This window comes from Myotis davidii, unplaced genomic scaffold (genome assembly GCF_000327345.1).
Source record: "Myotis davidii unplaced genomic scaffold, ASM32734v1 scaffold363, whole genome shotgun sequence".
NCBI lineage: Eukaryota > Metazoa > Chordata > Mammalia > Chiroptera > Vespertilionidae > Myotis > Myotis davidii.
Window position 1 is genome coordinate 2,032,628 of NW_006294069.1, and position 13,480 is coordinate 2,046,107.

A 13,480-nucleotide genomic window follows, 5' to 3' on the forward strand; every position below is an offset into this window, starting at 1 on the left:
AGGACAGGGGGTGGGGAGTGAGGGCAGGGATGGGGTGGGAACTGGGAGGAGGGGAATTATGGGGGGAAAAAAGAGGAAAAAATTTAATAATCTGAACAAAAAAGATTTAATTAAAAAAAAAAAAAAAGAAATTTAGTTTATGGTTTGTAGCTAGTTTAAATTGGTCTGGAAAGAAACAAATTTGTTGCTTAATTGCAGACTCTAGCTGACTTTCTGGAATGCCTCTGGGCTGTTATGGAGTACTTGTTTAAGAAGGGTAATTTCACTTGATTATATTTTATGCCCCAAAGGAAAGCAGTTTTAAATTTCATTTTTACTTGATTATGCCACTTTTATGCAGCTCCTCTGTTGTTGAATTGTATCCACAATATCCAGGATGATTTTAATGAATGGTGTTTACTTAGTTGGGATCTTAGCCAAATAAGGACGAAAGAACGTGGAGACTTTGGGCAATCTGAGAAGAATGTTTAATACACCAAATCACTGGCCTTCCTCTCTCTATGCTACTTATATAAACTAAGTTGGTTGGAGCATCATCCCATACATCAATAGGTGGCGGTTCAATTCTAAGTCAGGGCAGATACCCATGTTGCTGGTTTGATCTCCGGTCGGGGTGCGTGTGCAAGGAACTGATTAATGTTTCTCATTCTCTCTCTCTCTTCCCCCTTCCTCTCTCTCTCTCTCTCTCAAGTCAATAAAATAAAAAAATGGATTAAAGATAACATTATTGAAAATCTAGTTTTATACAAAAAGTAAAAAATAAATAGAGGCATGTATATTTGCTTTATAAGATTTTTAATTTGGTTCATGTAAGTAGAATAGTCTTATTACATTTAAAATATGATCTAAAATGGTCATTTTCAGAAAGCATACCTTTCAAGAAAAGTACTCATTACATAAAGCAAGGGTTATATCTGTGACCACAAACAACATCAAATAATTTTCTTATGTAACATAGAAAGTTACTCCTTAGTGACCATTTCAACCTCACATCTTCAGAAACATTGTCTTTGAAAACAAAATATAATGAGTTTATTTTCTAACTAATTGTTTTAAGCCTGTATATCAATTTGGGGAGAATTGACATCTTTACTGTGTTGAATCTTCCAGTGTGTGAACATAGTATTTCTCTTCATTTACTTAGATATTCTTTGATTTCATCACCATTTTGTAGTTTTTAGCATACAATTTCTATATGGGTTTTGTTAGATTTACACCTAAGTATTTCTTTTTTGAACAATTAAATAGTATTGTATTTTAACTTTAGTGTCTACATGTTTATTGCTAGTACAGATTCTTCATGACTTACAGTGGGATTATGTCCCCAAGAAAACCATCATAAATTGAAAATGTCCTAATGCACTTAATACATCGAACCTACTGAACATCATAGCTTAGCCCAGCTGGTTTCTATTGAATGCATATCACTTTCTCACCATTGTAAAGATGAAAAATTGCCCTAACTGGGTTTGGCTCAGTGGAAACAGTGTGGGCCTGTGGACTGAAGGGTCCCAGGTTCGATTCTGGTCAAGAGTACATACCTCTGTTGCAGGCTCCTCCCTGGCCCAGGCTCTGGTCGGGGCTCATGCCGGAGGCAACCAATTGATGCTTTTCTCTCACATCAATATTTCTCTCTCTATTTCCCTCTCCCTAAAAATCAATGGGAAAATATCATCAGGTGAGGATTTTAAAAAAAGATGAAAAGTCATAAGTCAGCCCTGTCCAGTTTGGCTCAGTGGATAGAGCGTCAGCTTGAGGACTGAAGGGTCCCAGGTTCGATTCCGGTCAAGGGCATGTACCTTGGTTGCAGGCACATTCCCGGTGGGAGGTGTGCAGGAGGCAACTAATCGATGTATTTCTCTCATGGATGTTTCTAACTCTCTATCCCTCTCCCTTCCTCTCTGTAAAAAATCAATAAAATATATTTTTTTTAAAAAGAAAGAAAAGTCATAAGTCAAACCATCAGAAGTCAGGGACTATCTCTATATAGAAATATACATGTTTGTATCCTCTGACCTTGTTGAACTCACTCTTTAGTTGTAGGAGATTTTATATAGATTTGGGATTTTCTTTTTTTTTTTTTTTAGATGGATAATTATAAGTCTCCTTTTTCCCCAATTACCCTCCCCTCCCCCAGGATTTTCTATATAGGCAGTCTAGTCATCTGTTTTATTTCTTCCTTTCCAATCTGTATGCCTTTTATTTCCTTTTCTTGCTTTATTGTATTGGTTAGAACTTCCAGTATAGTGTTGAATAAAAGTGGTGAGGATGGGCTTCCTTGCCCTTCCTTAGGGGAAAATGTTCAGTCTTTTACTATTAATTATAATGCTGGCTATATGTTTTTGTGGATGCTCTCTATCAAGCTGAGGATGTACCCCTTCCCATTTTTTGAGAATTTTTTTCATGAATGGGTGTTGGATTTTGTTAAATGCTTTTTAGCTTGTTAATAGGTAGATTACATGGATTAATCTTAAATATTGAACCAGCCTTTATTCTTGGGATAAAACCTAGTCGTGATATCGAATTCTTTTTATATATTGCTGATTCTGTTTTCAAATTTGGAAATAATGATTACCAAGTTAATTTTATTTGTCTCAAGACCTTTTGAGGAGCCCTTTACCTGGTTATTAAGATAAAAATTGAATAATTGTGGGAAAGGAGAGAAGTTACTAAATCTGAGGAAGACTAAAGAAATTATAGGGGCAGTCGTGTTCATTTATTGGTGTAAAAGAGATTACGGAACTATGAGTTCTGTTCTCTGTGGCTATTTAAGTAGTCTAGAATGATGATAAAATTTGGAATGAAGAGACCCTCCAATGATCTGGAGGTTACTAAATGAGAGGGAAGGGAAAAGCATATGTGTTGTCTATCTCCATTGTAAGACCTCTGGAGGTTAGTGTCCTATCTTTGTAACCCATGTCTGACACAGTACCCTTCAGGGGCACGTCCATATGCATTTCTTAATAAAATAAATGCATACTTTATAATTAGTAGATTCCACCAGAACAATGGGTTTATGTGAAAATTTATATCAACCGTATGCTTAGATTAAAATTAGTCTGTAGTTATTGAGAAACTACTGTAATAACAGCAAAAATACTTAGCGCTTACTATGTACCAGATACTGTTCTAATCATTGAATGTATGTATGTATAGTTCTTTAATCCTCTTAACAAGTAGGTCTTATGATCATTCCCATTTTACAGGTGAGAAAACTGAGGCACATAGTAACTTGCTTGATATCAGATAGCTAGTAAGTGGTAGAGCCAGCATTCAAAAGCCACACCACCTGGCCTTTAATTCTTCCACCATCTTTGTAGTTTTTGAAATTCTTATTCATAGGATTTATATAAGATATTTATGACATTTTTTTGAAGTTCATCTTTGTTCCCTGATTCATGCAGTAAATTAGATTTCCTGGTCCAGAATTTTATAATGAAACTTCAACCTATTGGTTTATAGAATGAATGTAGAATTTATTTATTTTTGAGGTGACAGTTATATAACTTTCAGTGTTACATTATTTTTAAAAATATACTTTTATTGATTTCAGAGAAGAAGGGAGAGGGAGATAGAAACATCAATGATGAGACAGAATCATTGATTGGCTGTCTCCTGCACGCCCTCTACTGGGGATTGAGCCTGCAACCGGGCATGTGCCCTTGATCGGTATCAAACCCGGGACCCTTCAGTCCACAGGCTGACATTCAGTCCATTAAGCCAGACTGGCTAGGACTGGGTTACATTATAATTTAATATCTGTATATACTATAGCTTGCTCACCACCAAAGTTTGGTTTCCATCCATCTCCATATATTTGACCCCCATTAGCCATTTCACTTCACCCCAGCCCCTCTCCTCTGGTAACCACCAATCTGTTGTCCATATCTCTGGCTTAGTTTTTGTTTTATTTTGTTTAGAAATTCTTTTGGAAAGAAGTATTTAGAAAAAAATATGCAAGTATTCATTTGCATGCCTACTGTATGTCATGCATTATGCCAAATGGATACAGATATCTGGGAGTTATTTTCCTACTTTCTGTTGTAAAGCTGCCCCTTTACCAAATTTAGCTACCTATAAATTCCTCCCTAAAATGGCTTTTTGGGGGAGTTTCTTTCTTTGCAGTGTGTGATTCATAAAGGCAAACATTTACAGATTGAAGGAGCACTTTGTTTCTTTATTCAGATTCTAAAGTATGATAAGCTGAGATTTGGTTTAGTTTCCCAAGAAAGGAAGGAACTTTAAGGTGTAAATAATTATTACTTATCGGCATCAGAACTGTATTTACCTATCCTGTCTCAACAAGTTGGTTGTAATTCTTAAGCTTAGAATAGACAGTAGTGACAACTTTGATCAATCTAAATTAAAGACGTTTCATTTATTTATGCTCACATTAAAACTGTTCTGATTTCAAGTGTCTCTGTGGAAGAAATAGATTTAAGCCAACAAATAAAAGTCAGATGAAAATTATCTTTATTAGATATTTACATATATATAAATTAAATTTATTTTAAGAGTTCAGAATATTCTTCAGATGATTCCAAAAGTCTGGGTATTTTGTTTAATAAATGGTTGGAAAGTTAACATACCTAGAAAATGTAGAAAAATTAAATACAAGTTTTAAATGTGCTTTTAATAATTCTAGAATTTGAATTTTTATTGCAGCTCAGATCGTCTGATAGAAGAGACAATAAGGTAGGAATACTTTTTTTACTTTATTGTGTTTTTTTGTTTTCACACAAATGAACAGATGTGGTTAACCTTGTAACTAAAGTTAATTCATCCTCCTTAAAGATGTGAATTTAATTAGATTGTAATGTATTTTTTTTATTGTATCTTTCCCTTGTAAGAGACATGTGATGCCCAGGCTCTTTTAGCTAGGTTGATTTTTCTGATTAATGTATACTATCTTTTTAGCCTCACTCTTTATTCTCTAGTGTCTGAGTAGTTCACAAAACAGGTAAGAAAGTTGAAGTTCCAGTAAACACATCAATGATTTATCATTTTAAAAGCATTATATATTATTTGGAGCTTCTGTTTGCCTCTTAGTATTTGACCCTTGAAATAACAGCCTAGATTCCACTCAGCTTGACTCCAAATGATGTTACGAGATGGGAAAGTATGTCTAGATGTACTTTGTGTGGTACTGGAAATCATACATATTCAACAAGACAGTAACATAATGTATGTTGATAATATCCATTCTCCAAGGAATACAAAGTACTTTGCAGAAATTATTTTTTAATCTTCTCTATCTACTTCTGAGTCAAAGTGCACAGGAGTTAGTGATAGTCCCAGTTTAAAAAATAGAGACATATATGATTCAAAGATTGGTAGTAGATTACTCAGCCCAGTTTTGAATTCTTTTACTTTATACAAGATCATACGTAATATCAATTTTTAAATACTTTGTAAAGTAAATTCATTTTTTTTTTGTAAATTCATTTTAAAACAACCACATTTAAACGTACCATATGCTGTCATAGAGCACATTTAAACTGAAAAATTATGAATAAGAAATAATGACATTATTATTAGTTTGACTCTTTTTATGCTCTTTTTTGTTTTGTTTTTATCTAAAATTCAGTATGTTATAATTGCCTGCTTCCGTCTGCTCTAATTCTTTTTTAATCCTCACCTGAGGATGTTTTTACTGATTTTGAGAGAGAGAGAGAGATCAGTTGCTCCCATACGCACCCTGTCTAGGGATACGAGCCCCCACAGCCTTTTGGTGTATGGGATGATGCTCCAACCAACTGAGCCACCTGGCCAGGCCTTTCTCTTCTCATCTTGACTGATTATTCTCTGAGCCTGTTTATACTATTTTGATACTGGAATGTCCTTTCTATCATTATCCTAAACCAATCTTTACAGATCAACTATTTCTTGGATTTAGTGTCTTCCACCTTAGTTTGTTCCCTCACTATGCGGGACCATGTTCTTTAGTAGCTTCCTGAGAAAGAGCAGGAGGTAAGTTTTTTGGGCTTCCCACACCCACATCTAAAAAGTCTTTATTCTACCCATATTCTGGTTCATAATTTAGCTAAGGTATAGAATTCTAGGTTGGAGATCATTTTGAAATTTTGAAGGCATTGTTTCCAGTATTGCTTTTTAAGTCCAATGCCAATTAAAATTTCTAATCCTTTGTATGTGATAAGCTGTTTTCTCAGAAAGCTTTTGGGACCATTCCTTTTCCCCTGTGTTTTTATTTGTTTTTAAACTCACCATGATGAGCTTAGTATGCATCTTTATTTCCTTTTTTTTTTTTAAATTTACATGAGCTTTCCTAAGGGAAGGATACAAACATACACATATATTTATATGTTTACATGTTTCATGGATGGGTAATCTTCTATCTCTCTGAAGACATTAAATATAATTTGATTTTAAGTTTCCTGAGCTTCCTTTATTGTCTCTTATTTCCTCAGACTCACTTTTCTGTTTGCTGTTGGTTTATTTAGATCTCTGCCTTTTATGTTAGAAGCTCTCCTCCAATGCCTGGTAATTCTTGGCTCTTTTAAGAGTGAGGCTCCAATCCAGTGATTGGAAGCCCATTCTGTGTGCGTGGTGGGGGGACTTGTTGAGTGGTAGCCTCACAGTGGGTAATCAGGAAGGGAGCTGGCAGTTTCGCAGGGGGCTTCAAATGTCCGTGTCTCCAGATCTCCTCCTAGGTTAGGTCTTCTACTGCACTGGGGGCAGTTATCTGAGTGCATAGTTTGGGAAGGTAATTTAGGGTTCTGACAACTCTGTACAAATTCCCATTCTTAGCCCTATTCCATACTTCTGTCTTCAGATGTTCCTGGTTCCCTTAATTCTTGAGCTTTTCTGAAGAAAAGCTCCTAGTGGTACTGAGGTGAATAACAGATTTGGTGCTGGGAATGTTACTAACATTTCTTGATCACTCCGGTGGAATTCCTCTGATTTTCTTTATTTGATATTTACATGTGATAAAAGTACAATGTTCTAATGGTAACATTTGGATTCTATAAATGTACAAGGTTCATCTCCTAGTAGTGCCCCTCCACTCCTCCCCCCTAAAGTAACTTGTATTAACTGATGATTATGTATCCAATACCTTTCTTACTTTCATACAAATGCACACAAAAATGTTTTGTTTCTTTTAAAAAAAAAAGGCCCTGGCCGGTTTGGCTCTGTGGATAGAGCGTCTGCCTACTAACTGAAGGGTCCGGTTCGGTTCTGGTCAGGGGCACAGGCCCAGGTTGTGGGCTCAATTCCCAGTGGGGGACTTGCAGGAGGCAGCCGATCCATGATTCTCTCTCATCATGGATGTTTCTGTCTCTCCCTCTTCCTTCCTCTCTGAAATCAATAAAAATATATAGTAAAAAAAAAAAAGACTCATACTGTACATATTCTATAGCTTACTTTAATCATTTAGTGTATCATAAACATCCCTCCAGGTTAATAGAAATATTATAAACTCATTCTTTTTAGTAACCAAATATTTCTTAATATGGTTATACCATAATCTACTAAACTATTCCAGTGTTGTTTCCAAATTTCTTGTTTTGTCTTTTACTATTCTAAATAATGCTTCAACAGATACCTGTTTATATATCTTCTTACACACTTTTATTCCTTCTTTGCCTTCTCAAATCTTAAAATTTCAGTTTTGATTCATTTGTCATTTGCTTAGAGAACTCTCTCCAGCATTTCCTTCAATATAATACTAGGTCTCGCCTATCCAATAATGCAGGGGTCCTCAAACTACGCCCCGCGGGCCACATGCAAATACAAATATTGTATTTGTTCCCGTTTTGTTTTTTTACTTCAAAATAAGATATGTGCAGTGTGCGCGTAGGAATTGGTTCATAGGTGTTTTTTTTAAACTATAGTCGGGCCCTCCAACAGTCTGAGGGACAGTGAACTGGCCCCCTGTTTAAAAAGTTTGAGGACCCCTGGAATAATGTGTTCAGTCAGCTCCCTGATACATCCGGCTATTAGAGACCCTAAAGCAGTGACATACCAGGTGGTGGTAGATGGCTCAGCAGTGCTTCCTCCTAGCAATGGCATCACATTAGCTGGAAGACTGAGCTCTCTGCTTATAGGCCTCTGGTTGTACGTGCCAGTACTTTTCCAGCTGCAGGGACTGGGGCAGTTCTATCCACTGCTGCAGCCCTTTTCCCTCCACTGTCCGGCCCTTCAGAATGCAGTGAAACCTAGTTCTCTGCTCAGGCTGGAAGAAAAATCTAGTCTTCCCTGCCATGAGTTCCCTGGTTCTTCCTTCACTCGAGAGAGTGTAGCCGCCCTGGCTTTCTTCCCTTGGAGAGCTCATGAGAACTTTGGACCTCAGGTGGACCTTCCCCCGCCGTCTGCCTTTGTTCTTTTATTCCCCCAGGTGGTAATTGGGCCAGAGATGAGGTCAGGGATGAGGTCTGATCACCATCTTCCCAGAATCTCTTCAGAAACAACAGGCTTTGTTGTTGTTGTCGTTAATGTTTCACATATTTTCAGAATTACTCAAATGCATGATATTATTTCCTATTGCTTTTTATAATGTCAGTATCTAAAACACTCCCCTGTGTGTTACATATGAAAATGGATGCTGACCTGCCCTATAGGATTTTAATGTGCAAGGAGATAAAACTGTTGAAAGTTAACAATCTTGGGGCAGTGATAGCAAAAAGATATTAAGATTCTTTTTTAAACGACTTCAAAGTAGTAACATGGAAGAGACTGTACTCTACAGTGACTTTTTTCCTTCTTTCAGTTTTTTAATGACCTTTATCACCTGGCTTAGAGATCCAGCATAATGTTGCATGTGTGTCGTACAATCTGCTTGGATTGGTTCTCAAGTAGACTTTTTGAATGTAATCTTTTCATAAATTGAAGTCAGGTTGTATAAATGTTTTGTGATATGTTTCACTATGGGCTCTATTTTTATGATTGTAATTGCCTACTTCCCCCTCAACAGGTTTTCCTGATTAAGGACATTGTAACTGGCCCTTTTTACAATCATTTTAAGAAGCTCTTGTAATATGTGATTTGTCCGTTATTTGTTACTTTGCGGGGGGGAGGGGGGGCACAGGAAATGGCTTACTTCCTTGCCCAAGAAGATCCCAGAGGATAGCAGTGGTGATGTAGTGGTCATTTAAAAATGGTCAGTAGGAAGGTGACTTGGGAAGTGATCTTTTGTTTTCCAGCCCAGTGCTTTTCTTTTTCTTTTTTCCTTTTAATATATTTTTATTGATCTCAGAGAGGGAGAGATAGAAACATCAATGGTGAGAGGGAATCATTGATTGGCTGCCTCTTGCATGCCTCACACTGGGGATTGAGCCACAACCCGGGCATATGCCCTGACTGGGAATCGAACCATGACCTCTTGGTTTATAAGTCAACACTCAACCACTGAGCTGCACTGGCTGGGCCCTGCCCAGTGCTTTTCAAGATGATATTGTTCGCCTTAGTTTTCTGTTCACTTTTAAGGGTATGATAGATCCAAATAGGATAATCATAAATGCCAATTTAAATCGCTTCTTTTGTTTTCTCCCTTGCAGCATTGCTATGGCAACAAAAGAAAATATGACTTCACAGAGAGGAATGTTGAAGTCAATTCAGAGCAAAATGAACACTTTGGCCAGTATCCTTTTTGAAACTTTGAAATCTGTGGGTCTTATAGGGGGGAAGTCTGAATGTGCTTTCCTCTCACACCCCCAGCAAGTTGCCATCATCAGTAGCAGCAGAGACCATCACTAATGACATAATATGAATGTCCCCTTCACTCCTATTTTGTGAAAGTGCATATTGTTCAGTGCACTTTGGCATATTGCACAGAAAGTACACCATCTCTAAAATATGGCACACCAGAGGTTTATGATTATTAGATTGAGAAAAAAATTATAAATGTGAATTTTCAGTTCACAAAATTTTAGTTTTCAAAAGTTCTCATTTCCATTTTAGAGCTCCACAGTATACACTATTCTTACCTAAACATAAGTTACAAGCTTTTTCTTTTTCAGCTTGGAGAATAGTCAGTGGCAGATGCTTAGAAGGGGAAAGAAGGAGACAGGCATGCATGGATGAGTTATAACTGCTTATAGAATATTTACACTGTAACTTATGGACATGCTGAACTCTAGGGTAGATTCACTGCTTGTTTGTAGTGACCTCTACCTTTTAATTCTTTAGTTTCCAAAGTTAAATTAGTGTTACTGTTATCTCTGAGAAACCCAGTGGGGAAACTGATAAGCCTGCTACTTCTGAAACATTTTATTTACTCTCTAAGAAATCAAGCCTATCGGGATAAAGTTTCCTTCCCCAGTTACTAGGGGAAAGGACCTATATAATTTTCAAAAGTTTACTATCTTCTCATCTTGGATAATTCAAAGTCACTTTTAATTTGATACCTTAGTTGCCTAGGGAAAATAACATTCTGAAGTGTATTGATGTTTTCCAGGTTTTTGTGAATTTTGTTCTAAAACCACACATCCCAAATCATATTTTATATAGGGCTATACATTTTACAGAATACTGTTCTAGACATTATCTCATTTTATCATTATCACAAATTACAATCATTCCAAAGGATGTGTGTTAATAAAACAAATAAAATGGGTGTGAGTCAGGACTCCAGAGAGGTAGTAACAGAAACCAAATTAAGGCTGACTTAAGGGGGAAGAGGAGGGAATTAATTTATTCATATATGTGTGAAATTCAGGGGTGGAATTTGGCTTATGGCATGGCTGGATTCAGGGCCTCAGATTTTATTATCAAGAATCTGCCTTTCCTCCCTCTGTTCCCCCTACCTACTCCATCTATTATTTCTATTTTCCTGTGTGTTACCCTCATTTTCAGGCAGGCTCTCCCCTCAGGGTAATAGAGATGACTGTAAGAGTCACCTCCTCCCAGTTCAAAAATCCCCATGGAAAAGAGTGTCTTTTCTAACCACTGTGGACAGTGTCCCGAGAGGACCGTGGTTCCCCCAGCTTGAGTCACCGCCTATTTGTAACCTGTCACTGGCCCTGGGCGGGAGTGTTCTTCCCGGCCAATCCTGAGGTTGTGTGTACACCTGGTGCCAGAGGACAAGCTCACCTCCATCCTATCACATGGACTGAACTATTCCATCATTATACAAGGAGAGCAGGGAAGGCTCCCTAAAGGAAACTGGACAGAAAGATGTCCACTATAGACAGGGTTTCCTAATTCCAAAATGCCAATACTTTCTCAAAGGAGATTATTGATGCTGTTTTTACCAAGCAAGGAAAGATTGATTAAGCATTTGCTCTGAATTAGATTTGTACCTTATAAAAGTTTTTGCCTGTTTCTTCATGCTTCCTGCCCATCTACATTTTAAGAATTATTTCTGCAGATTGTTCTTTTTTCATTATTTAATTAAAAAAACACATTAAGCCCTGGCCGGTATGGTTCATTTGGTTGGAGCATTGTCCAATACACCGAAAGGTTGCAGGTTCGAGTCCCAGTCAGGGCACATACCTAGGTTGCAGGTTCTGTCCCCAGTTGGGGCACATAAAGGAGGTAAACCAATCGGTGTTTCTCTCTCTCTCCCTCTCCCCCCCCTCCTTCCAGCCCTCCCTTCATCTCTCTAAAAAAACAACATAAAACATTAATGCCTGTAGTATATAAAGCTCTATTCTAGATGCACAGGGAAATTTAAGATTAGAAGAAAACATGGTCCTGATCATACAATATGTAGGACATTTAAGTATACAAATACAGTCTTCGCTGGGAGTCATTTTGTTACAAGAGAATGCGGTGAGGATTCACCCGGAGTAGAGATTGTTCCCTCTCCCCTCTCTAGTGTCCTAGGTGATCTTGGTGGTGGTTTCCTGACCTTGAGGTAATACCTCTACTAACAAAAGATGCACCCGCACCTTTTGCATTTGCCAGAAATGCAAAACAGTATAGGCTGTTATTTGTATAACATACAAACAAGAGTATGAAGATATTTTAAAATACTAAGAAAAATACAGTTGTAACTGCTATAAAACCTCTATCATTGAAAATTTCTTTTCTTTTTATATGTTCTGGAAATTGAACAACTAGAGCAATTGAACCCACTTTCCTACCATGTCCTACCTACTGATACAAAGTAAATGATAAAATTTTAATAACAGTGCCTGATTATGCAGATCCTAGAGTTAGTTCCCACCAATTGCCCAAATCCAGGGGAACTTATCACCCTGTGGGGAGAGGAAGGGCACACTTCAAATACTCTGGCAAAACTTTTTAGTCACCACAGAGGAGGAATAGAAAGGGATGGAGAGAGAGTGTGTGTGTTTGTGTGTAGGAGGCGGGAGGGAGAGAGAAGGAATGGTGGAATGGAATGGGGGTGGTGGTGGTGGTAGCTGGCTGTACATTTGCCTCCATGCTCAGTGGGGTTCCTCTGTTTCTGACCAACTTGACCTGAAGCCTGGCAGTAATCCCTTAATACATTGTAGCTGTCGTCATTATTTTCTTCTCCCCCTCTCTCTATTAATTTTTCTATTCTTATTTGTGTACTGCAGTGCACTAGTAGACTGGGATTTGTTTGGGCCCTGAGCATTTCCAGTTTGTGTGTTTGTTAAAGGCTGCACCTCCCTCAGTGTGATTTTCTTCCCATTACTTACTGTTTCTGGACTCTACTAATCTCTGTTTTTGTGACTTCTGTGACTTTTCACTAAAGAGGCTTCCAAATATGACCTTAATAAAGATTTCCCAAAGATCGTTTTCCTGCTGTGAACAGCCTGATCCAGCGAATCAACCTTAGGAAGCGGCGAGACTCACTCATCCTGGGCGGTGTTATCGGTGTCTGTACCATCCTATTGCTGCTGTATGCTTTCCATTGATGAGACGCCTCCAGGGACTCTTGACAACTACCACTTTCAGGCCCTGATCTGGAATAAGGAAAAGCGGGAAGGAGAAATGGACAGTCCTGATAATTAGCCTGACCAGCAGGATTCCTGCGGGGCTCAGAGTGCTGGACTCTGACGTGGTCAGGTTGAGCTGAAGCCACAGTTTTTCTAACACACTTCCTTCTGTTTTTAGTTTTTAAAAAAGGAAAAGCTTTCCGTTGCTTTTGTCTCCCCAGGGGGTAAGTAAACGAGTCAGAAAGAGAGTCTGTGCTTCAGTGATAGTGTGGGAGGCTGGTGGCAAGCTAGGTCTTACAGCTGGACTCTTCGGAAAACCAGGTCTCTCTATCCAAAGACTGCTTTCCTTTTAGCTGACGGATTGGGTTGTGAATAAAAATAGTTCTTGTCCTTTTATTTTACACTCATGATGAAAAGTCACAAGTCATTTTTAAATCTGTGCTATAAACTTCTACTCTGTGTCCCCAACTCTTTTGGTATTCAAGGAAAATTCCATTTTTCAGATTCTTTGAGATGCTGACAAGCCAACTTCAACAGAGTTGAGGTTGTCTTAAATGATAAACACTGCAAAAAAGCATTTTTCTTTTTTGTAATTCTCACCCAAGAATATGTTTTTATTGATTTTTTTTAATTTTGATTTTTTTGAGAATGAGGAA

At 37.7% G+C, this 13,480-nt stretch overlaps 1 protein-coding gene across 2 annotated transcripts in view; it reads left to right on the top strand.

The window, feature by feature from the left end:
* GOSR1 (golgi SNAP receptor complex member 1) overlaps positions 1–13,220 on the top strand; it is a 40,218-nt gene extending 26,998 nt beyond the window's left edge. For both annotated transcript variants that reach the window (XM_006768071.2, XM_006768072.2), the window contains exons 7-9: positions 4,666–4,695; positions 9,516–9,598; positions 12,679–13,220. In XM_006768071.2, the coding sequence (XP_006768134.1) occupies positions 4,666–4,695; positions 9,516–9,598; positions 12,679–12,803 (238 nt within the window). In that variant the 3' untranslated portion in view covers positions 12,804–13,220. The remainder of the gene's footprint in view (positions 1–4,665; positions 4,696–9,515; positions 9,599–12,678) is intronic.
* Positions 13,221–13,480: the final 260 nt, after the last annotated feature.